Below are 9,637 nucleotides of genomic sequence, written 5' to 3' on the forward strand. Positions count from 1 at the left end.
TCTACGGCCTTTAATCACAGGAGGAGAGGACAGCGGGGAAGCCCAAGACACTGGGTGCCCCCGAGGGGTGGGAGCGAGTCAGGGAGATGAAAGGACTCCCCTCCCCTCCTCCCCTCCCTCTCCCGCTCCTCCTGAGAAGCCGCAGCCCGTGGTTCTGTCGCCTTCAGCGGGGGCCCAGGTCCTGGGTGCTGGCGCTGAGGGTCCGAGAGGCCTCGCCCAGGTGCCGGCTGGGGAACTGGGGACAGGCACAGGGGGTGGGTGAGGGGCCGGACGCAGCTCTGCTGCAGCTGCCCCTAGGGTTACTCCCCAGCAGCCTGGCTGCCAGCTTGTCTATCCTGATGGCCGCGTTGCTCGTCCTCCTGTCCCCACGTCCACTCTGACTCCAGTCCATCCGCTCCCCCACCTCTACCCAAGTAAAAGCCACCCATGCGCCCTATCCTGGCGTTCACTCCACCGCCAGCCTGCCCACTTCCGCCCTTCCCTTGCCTCTGGGCCTGTCGGTGTGGCCCCTCACTCCACCCTTGACCCGGGTGTCCCCCTCACCTGGTTCCCAGCAGCCCTGGAACCATCCACGTTCAGCATGTTGAGTGACATGGCCCTCTTCATCCTACAAAGGAAGGTTGGTGGGTGGGGCACAAGTGAGCCCAGGAGTGTCTGGCTCCCACCCTGGGAGGGACCACTCCAGCGCCAGGTTTGATTGTATGTGTGGCAGGGGAGATGGGAGCCATGGAAGGTTCTTGAGCAGGACAGGGAGAGGGGTGGGCTACAGATTCGGCCACCAACCTGACCCAACACTCACCCGGCTGCCCCCACCACCCCCTCGCCTCGGAGCCGCGAGACCAGCTTCTCACTTCCCCGCCGGATGGACTCTCGGAGCTTGGAGAACGAGCTGCTCCGACGAAAAGCCTGGGGAGGGCGCCAGGGACACGGGTCAGTCCCCCCCATTCCATCCAGTACCCACCTCCACCCTGGGAGCCGAGGCAGAGCCTGTCCTCACCTGCTGTTTTGCGTCACCAGCTGTGCCTGTGTTGGGGGCTCCTGGGGAACAGATGGGGCCATTGTGGTGGGGAGGCTGAGGAGCCCCCTGGGGGAGAGGGGAGGGGCTGGGGGCTCACCGAGAGGGGCAGGCAGGGCCTCCCTGCTGAGGATTTCTTTGTACAGTTCCTCCGCCTCCTGGTACTTGTTCTGTTTCAGGTAGGCTGAGGCCTGTGGGGAGGGCATAGCCTGGGTGATCTTGGCTCAAACCTAGGAGCTTCCCAGGTCCCAGCACTGCACCCAGGCACATCCTTCCAGCCCCCGCAGGAAGAAACCCAGGTTTACCCCACACTCCAGGCCTTGGCCGACAGCGGGGTGGGCTTGGAGCCCAACCCCACCTACTTCCCATAGGGTAGGTGACTTCCTGACTCAGAGCAGGAACCTGTTCCCCACTCTACCTTGAGCCAGTGACACACCTCTCTGTGCCTCAGTTTCCTCACCTGCAAAATGGGGCAACGGGAGCACCTACCTCATAGGGCTCTTGAAGAAACGGCTAGTACAGGCAAAGTCCTAAGAAGGGGGTTTAGCTCAATAAACGCTCTCATCTGCTCCCAGCCCGTCTCTCTGGCTTTCTCTTTGACTGGAGCTGTTCTCTGGCTGCCACCAACTTGCCTGTTTGCTGATGCTTCCGTGTCCTCTGTGCTGAGCGACCTCACCAGTCAGGGCCCAGCTTGGAAGCCGAGTCTCACGGGACAGCTCGAGGGCTGGGCAGAGGTGGGGCCCCTGGCCTCGGTGGTAGCCCACCCTCCAGCCGATGGGTGCTCCCCAGTGCTGCGGCCCCGGGACCAAGACACCCATGCCCCAAGGCGCCCTCACCAGGTTGTTCTTGGTCTTGGCCACGTTGGGGTCGTGAGGCCCACCTAGGGCCTTGTAGATGCTCAGGGCCCGGCCGTAGTGCCGCTCCACCTCCTCGAACTTGCCCTGGTTCTGACACAGCAGGGCCAGGTTGTTGAGCTGCTTGGCCACGTCCGGGTGGTTGGCGCCCAGGACCTAGGAGTCATGGGATCACAAGTCACTGGGGCCAGCCGGGGTTGGCAGGCCACGTGATGCCAACAGCCGTAATGAGAGTCATGGGTTGGTGGTTATAGGATTGAAGTGGATGGAGAACTACAGGAGGTTGGGGGCAGAGGGCAGGAACTGCCTGGTCAAACTGGGGAGTAGTTGGGTCAGAGGTCATGGTGGTGCAAAACCTCATGATTATGGGTCAAATAGGTAGATCAAGGCTGGGGTTGGAAGGTCGGGACCGGGTGGGGGCATGAGGTGACCTATGAGAGTCAGAAGTCAAGACCAAACAGAAGTCATTGGTATGTCAAGGGTGGTGGGTCAGGGGATTGGGTGCTCTAGGTTCAAATTGGAGGCTCACGATGTCAAATGGGAGGGGCACAGAAGGTCAGAGGTCACAGGAGCAAGTCAGGGTCATGCAAGGGCCACAGAATTAAGCGCTGAAATCAGGATCAAGGGGTGAGAGCCACTCAGGACAGGGGCTCGGTGGGAGCCGGGTGGGGGCAGGACCTTCTCTCGGATCTCCAGGGCGCGCTGGCACAGGGGCTCCGCCTCCTGGTAACGCCCACGCTTCCCGTAGAGGACGGCCAGGTTGTTGAGGGTGGCGGCCACCTGCAGGGCGCGAGAGGCAGGTCAGGGGTGGGAAGGCACAGCCTGCAGCCCTCCCTCCTGGGCCTGCGCTCACCGCGGGGTGCTCCCGGCCCAGTGTCTGCTCCCGGATCTGCAGGGCGTCGTGGAGAAGGTCTGTGGCCTCTTTGTACTTGTTCTGGTCCCTGTGGGGTGGCCCGAGGGTGGAGGGGGTTTGGCCAGGTTGGGGTAGCAGGGGCCACGGGCTGGGCTGAATCCCGCAGGCCCAGAGACCTGACGACCAAGCATGGGTGGCATCCTCTGGGGGTCCCCATACCTCCCAAGTCTAGCACAGGGTCCCCACACTCCCAGTTGGCTGCCAAGCCCCTGCCATCCTAGGTCTCTTCCCCACTCCACTGTGGTCTCTCTTGCCCATGCTGACTCCTCTTTGCCTGGGTCTCAGTGAGTGGCCTCCCCAGAGCTCTGCCCCTTCTCTCCACCACCACCCCTGGTGCCCTATGCTGGCAGAGCAGGACACCAGGGTCCGCCCGCTTCCTGCCCCCTCCAGCCGTCGCGGCTGCAGCCCTCACCGGTACACCAGCGCCAGGATGTTGAGCATGGTGGCCACGTCAGGGTGGCAGTGGCCCGAGCTCCGCTCCAGATCCTCTAAGGCCTGGCGGCACAGCGGTGCAGCCACCTCGTAGCGGCCCTGCCCCGTGTACTGGAGCACGAGGTTGTGCAGGGTCCGAAGGCGGGCCGGGATCTCGTAGCCACCCTGCTGAGCAGAGATGGCCCCCGCTGCCTCGGGACCTGGGGGTGCCGGGCACCCAGTCACTGCAGGCCTCCTACTCCAGCCCCACACGAGGGGACACATGCACCCCAAAGCTACAGCTGCCTCGCTGGCCCCTGGGACCGCGGGCCCCTGTTCTGATGTCTGAGATTGGAATCACAGGCATCTTACTGGCCTGTGGGATGTGTCCTAGCCTGCGGGACAGAAACATGGGAGCCACCTGGCTCCTGGGGCCGTGGCAGGCCTGCTTTTGCAGCTTCCAGCGTCACCTGCCCGCTGTCAGCCCCACAGCCCCCTGCTTCATCCTCCTGACACCCCGCCCTGACCTTCCCCATCCTCCCTCAGAGGCCTTGGGGGCCCAGCGAATCAGAGATCCCCCCCAGCCTGGGCCATTCATCCTCCTGGCTGAGTTCCCCACACCCACCTTTCCTCTCCTCCTCCTCACTGGGGAACAGGGAGGCCAGGCTGTCCTGCTGATGGGGGGACTCGGGCTGCTGCAGAGAGGACAGGAAAGTGGGTGTCATGAGGCTTGGGAGTTTGAGTCAGAGACTGGGGTCCTGGATCCCCGGGTTTGAGGGTGGTGGTGGTCAGGGGTCTCCTGAGGGCTTGGGGAGGATCCTCGGGCTTTGTGGAGCAGATGGGGGCCTTCGGTGGAAGTTCTAGTGGGTTTGGGATTTGTGGGGCTCTGCAGAGGGTCGGGGGTTCTTTGGAGGGTCTGGGGCACTAGGGGGCACCACCGAGGGATGGGGGCTGTGGGGTATCTAAGGAGTGCGGGGTCCCCAGCACATCATGGTCCCCGTCCCGCTGGGTCCCGCAGCACCTGGCTCTCCGCCGGCGGGTCATACTGCCGCAGCTGCCCCAGGAACTGCAGGTGGCTCTTCTCCTCCTCCAGCTGGGCCACAGCCTCCTCGCTGGCCCGCAGCCGCTGCTGCGTCTCCTCCAGCTCTTCCCGCAGCCATGCGTTCTCCTGGGCCAGCCGCCGGGCCTGCGCTCGCAGCCGCTGCTTCTCAGCCTCCAGCGCGCCCACATGTGCCGACAGGGCCAGCAGCACCTGCCAGGGAGGCGGGGGTGGCGAGTCAGAGGCCTGGTCCCTCTCACCCCCGACCCAGCCCAGGGCCTCAGATCAAGCCAGAGCACCCCATTCTCTCCAGGGTGCCCCGAATTATACAGAGACTCCTCCGTTGTGGCTCCAGGGATGCTCAAAGGCTCTCAGGGCCATAGTCCAGTCCTGCCCCGGGACCCCTCTGATGTCACCCAGGCACACAAATTACACTCAGGATACTTCACATGCCACCCGTGCAACCCCAAAGTCTCCCCAGGACCCACAGTTCCATGCAAGGACCCCACGTGGTTCAGGGGTCCCTGTCGCACACAAGGACCCCATCCCCAATGCAGCCCAGGGATCCCACCTCAGGACCGGAGCCTCCCCCTCCCGGGCCTGGCTCCCCCAGTCCCCGCTCTCCCCAGGCTGCCCCCTCCAGCACAGCTGGCCCCCTCATCCCTGGGCAACCCCCAGGGCTGAGCCACATCCCCCATAGTTGAGTTGGCCCCCTCATACCTGGGCCTCACCCAGCCCCAGCTCGATGGCCTCCAGTGAGTGGCTCACCACCTCCTGCTTTTCTTCCAGCAGTTCCAGGCCAGCCACCGGGCCCTGTCCTGCCAGGGTCTCCGCCAGGTGCCCGGCCAGGCCCCGGTGCTCTGCCCGCAGGGCCTCCAGCCCCTGTACCACTTGTCGCGTCTGTTGCACCAGCTCCTCAGGGCTCAGGTGCTCTGGGCCCAGCCCCATGCTTCCCGGGGCCGCCACCTTCACGGACATTGCTGCTTCTGGGGGTGACCGGGATCAGGGGGTCACTGCCAGGGCCAGGCAAGTCAGCCCCTCTGCCTCCGCGCCATTTATGCCACAGGTCCCCTCAACCCTCTCCCTGTCCGCCCATCCCGGCCAGCCCTCTGCCTCCGTGCTCTCCTCACTCCAGCCAGCACCCTGTCCCACACCCATCCTGGCCAGCGGGCAACTGAAAACCTAGTCTTCCCTGTCCTCGGCCCAGGGCCCCGCCCTGAGGGCAACTCCAAAACCTCACTATGTATGATTAACCAAAGGAGGGCAAACAGCCATCTCGAGGGCTCCCACCCAGCTCACCCCAAGGACCCTGGGTCCCCTGGCCCAGCACTCCCGGCTGTGTGACCTTGGGACCAGAGGTGCCCTCGCCCACTGGGCGTGTGGGGCAGGACGCGTGGAGGCGGCAGCCTCTCTGTGAGCTCATTCTTAGGGTGTTTTTGTTGGGAACCAGTCAGACCACTGGGGGTGGGGTGGGGCAGGAGGAGAGGGCCAAGGGGCTGGGGTGCTGGAAGCAGAGGCCTCTAGACTGGGGAGGTCAGGAAGGGGGGCCCCGTGTGGTGGCTCCCGGAGCCCGAGGACCTGACAGACCCAGAGGAAACAGGCTCCACCCTCCACTGCAGACATGCTCAGCCAGCCCAAGGCGTGCTGGGTCAAACGTGTGGCAGGCGTGGCCCATGGATGTCACATTGGCCATGTGACAGCTGAGGGTCTGAGGCCCAGACGGTAAAGGATGGGGGGGTTCACATGTGGGACTTCATGGGGTTGTATATGGGTGACAAGGTCAATGACACATCTGGTGACGATGCCTCTGGGGCCGTCACATACATACATACACACACACACCTCTCAGAAATACAGCGTAATACACATTGTCCTCTCAGAAATGACACACACACACACGTTCTCTTAAAAATACAACTCAGCACACCCTCACGCAGGTCCACATTTTCCTTTCAAAATATTGATACAACCTAATGCAACACACTAAGGCACGCACACAAGTACATTCTTCTTTCAGAAATAACACATACACACTCTCCTCTGCGAAGTACAACTCAACACACAGGTATACTTTCCTTTCAGAAATAAAGGCCAGACATAGAAAACAAATTTACGGTTACCAAAGGGGAAAAGGGGAGGGGAGGGATAAATTAGGGGTTTGGGATCAACATATACATATATAAAATCGATAACCGACAAGGACCTGCTGTGTATGCAGGGAACTATACTCAATATACTGTAATAACTTATAATGGAAAAGATTGTGAAATATATATATATATATATAATACAACGGAATCACTTTGCTGTATACCTGAAACTAACACAACATTGTAAACCAACTATACTTCAATAAAAATTTAAAAACAAAATAAAAGCCAACACACAAACTGTCTCCTCCCTCAGCCCCCCTCACCTGCAAAAAGATAACCAAATCCCAAACCACTTCCATTGGGACTGCCTCCTTGAACTTTTATGCCCATGACACGTGCCCTCTCCTACACCCCCCCCAGTCCTGCCAGCACCTAGCGCTCCATCCTATGCCCAGCGACTCCTCCATGCTCCCAGGATTCACGGTGGACCCGTCACCATCCTCCCCATTTCCTTCCTTCCTCCCCACCTGGCCAGCCAGGGATTCGCACACAGACACACTATAGAGCTTCACACGCGGACGTGCGAATGACCCCTGCGGCCAGGCTCTTACACCGTCACAAGCGGGTGCCCATGGCACAGACAGCTGTAGAGACACAGGTAGTCCCATGCTTTCCGCACAGTCTCTCAGGCTTACTTCACTCAAGCCACTGTGTTCCCCTGAACAGCCCAGAACTTTTAGCACCTGTGCACATGCTCCCAATCACATCCACTCAGACACAGTAAGGGCAGGTGTGTAATCCTGCGGATTTTATATACTGCAGCCTCTCCATCGCCATCCATCTCTCTCTCTCTCTATGTATATACGTGTTCGTCCATATATCAATCTCTCTGTGTACGTAGTATATAAGTGTGTGTATGTATATCACACCATATGTAGTCTTACACCCCACACGCAAGTCAAACTCACAACCACACCCGTTCATTGAGTCATCCCGACCACCATGACCATCATTCACGAAAGTTTGCGGACGTATACAACCTCCCACGACATCGCGCACAATCTCAGACAGCCGAGCCGAATGTTCCAGACGCAACCTCCGCACAGTAACAGAGCGACACACACAGCCACACATCACTCGGGCTGTTTCCTCGACACACGCTGGCTCCCACACTCACGCCGGCCTCCAAACAGCAAACTCCCCTTCACCAGCTGAGCCCCGTGCGCACAACCGCGCAGCTGACAACGATGTTCACAGTCACACTCCACGCATCCATCCTGAACCCATAGTGCCCACCTCCTTGTCACCCCCCCAGTCTTACAGGCAGAGAGACAACCACGGCCACACAATTTCTTGGTGACACACCTAACCCTATAAACAGTTCAACTCCCTGTCAAACACACACACACACACAGCATTACAGACACACAATCAGAGGTCGCCCACATTTTCACATCACTGAAACAGTTTCACATCATTCAAGCAGTCCCTCTGTGCCCTCGCAGGCTTACACGGACAGGCCATCTCCTGTACCTACCTGTACCCACTTGTACCCACAGCCTGACACCATCACACACACCTGAGCTTCGTACACCATCTCTCATGCCCACGCACGCACCATCTCCACACACACATACACTCGCAGGCGGGAGGCCCCCATCCTGGCCAGCCCCGCAAACCACACAACTTACCCCTGGCCGGCCCGTCCAGCCCCGCGCACCCCGGTTTCACCGCTCGCGCGCCCGCCCGCTGCCAGGCCGTCACAAGGGCCCCCTCCCGCCCCCAGGCCCCGCCCCGTCCTCGCTCCTGTTTACCTGAGCCCGGCGGAGGAGGCGCGGCCCCAGCTGGGCCTCCAGACCCCGGGGAGCCCCAGGGTGGGACAGGGGGCGTCCAGGGGCCCCAAGGCCCGTCCCCGTCTCCAGGCCAGAGGGCCCAGGGGTGCGCCAGGCCCAGCCCACACCCTCCGCCCTCGCCTCCATCCTCGCAGCTCCTGGGACTCCCACCCCGCATTCCCGGCGCCCACCTGACCGCAGACAGCTCCCGGTCCTGCTTCGCCGCGCTGCGCCCGTCCGCCGCGCACGCCTCGCCGCTTCCAGCTGCGCAGCGAGTCTCGGGCCGCGGGCGGGTCCTCCGGAGGGGGTGGGGCGGCCCGGAGCCCCGCCCCCACAGGTGAGACAGACCCCGCCCACAGCCCGGGGAAAGTTAAGCGCTGCGGCCCCGGCCCTAAGGCAACCGCAGAACTTCGCGTGCGCGTAGCCGGTAGCCTCTAGGGCACGTCGAATCTGAGATGATTCCAGTGCGCAGGAGGCCTGGAAACGAGTCTCAGCGAAACTAGAATCTTGGAAACTTTGGATCCCAGACGGATGGCCTTCTTGCAGTGCCAGCCGCCGGCTCTTTGCCTTGGCTGTGCGCCCTGCTTGGACATCTCTCCACACAGATCTCGACGTTTGTCTGGTCCCTTTTCACAGGCCGCTTACTCCGAGAGGCCTCCCTTGCCTGTCTCTTCTAAATTACACCTTCCCACCAAAACACAACCTCATTTCTCTCCTTGATTTTGTTCACAAAACTTTGCAGGACCTAAAATTATTTCGTGTAACATTATAATTACTATGTTGTCTTACATCACATTACTGGTGAGGCTGAAAATTGAGCTCTGAGTTCACATCCGATTTCAGTACTTACTAGCTGCGCAGGCCTTGGACAAGTAGCCTCTCTGTCTCCGTTTCCCTAAACTGTAAAATGGGGTAGTCAAAGGCTGTGAGAATATTTTTTCTGGCTGTGTTGCGTCTTCGTTGCTGCACGCGGGCTTTCTCTAGTTGCGGCGAGCGGGGACTACCAGTGCGCGGGCTTCTCATTGCAGTGGCTTCTCTTATTGCGGAGCACGGGCTCTAGGCGCAGCGGGCTTCAGTAGTTGTGGCGCACGGGCTTAGTTGCTCCGTGGCTTGTGGGATCTTCGCGGAACAGGGCTCGAACCGGTGTCCCCTGCATTGACAGGCGGATTCTTAACCACTGCGCCACCAGGGAAGCCGAGGCTGTAAGCATTGAATGCGTTAATATATGGATCGGAAGCATTTAGCAAATATTACCTACTGATTTTATGGTGTTACATTATTGGTTCTCCCCCACTAGAATGCCAGCTCCCTAAGGGCAGGGCTCTGTATTGTCAGCACGGTATCTTTAGCATTAGAACAACCTGGCGCAAATTAGATGCTCAATAAATAGGTATCTTTAGCATTAGAACAACCTGGCGCCAATTAGGTGCTCAATAAATATTTGTTGAGTGACTGACTCAATGAATCAAGTCCTAGAAAC

The 9,637-nt window shown here is 60.2% G+C and overlaps 1 protein-coding gene across 1 annotated transcript; it reads right to left on the minus strand.

The window, feature by feature from the left end:
• Window positions 1-15: 15 nt before the first annotated feature.
• On the minus strand, window positions 16-8,743 carry KLC3 (kinesin light chain 3). Its single transcript, XM_059999329.1, has 13 exons — window positions 8,349-8,743; window positions 4,953-5,218; window positions 4,215-4,445; window positions 3,819-3,888; window positions 3,195-3,414; window positions 2,723-2,810; window positions 2,548-2,649; window positions 1,852-2,025; window positions 1,116-1,206; window positions 998-1,038; window positions 800-906; window positions 544-607; window positions 16-235 (listed from the first exon to the last, which is right to left on the minus strand). The coding sequence occupies exons 2-13, from the start codon at window positions 5,208-5,210 to the stop codon at window positions 164-166; spliced, it is 1,518 nt and encodes a 505-aa protein (XP_059855312.1). The 5' UTR covers window positions 5,211-5,218; window positions 8,349-8,743; the 3' UTR covers window positions 16-163.
• Between the last annotated feature and the right edge of the window lie 894 nt (window positions 8,744-9,637).

The sequence above is a fragment of the Delphinus delphis genome, chromosome 20 (assembly GCF_949987515.2).
Source record: "Delphinus delphis chromosome 20, mDelDel1.2, whole genome shotgun sequence".
NCBI lineage: Eukaryota > Metazoa > Chordata > Mammalia > Artiodactyla > Delphinidae > Delphinus > Delphinus delphis.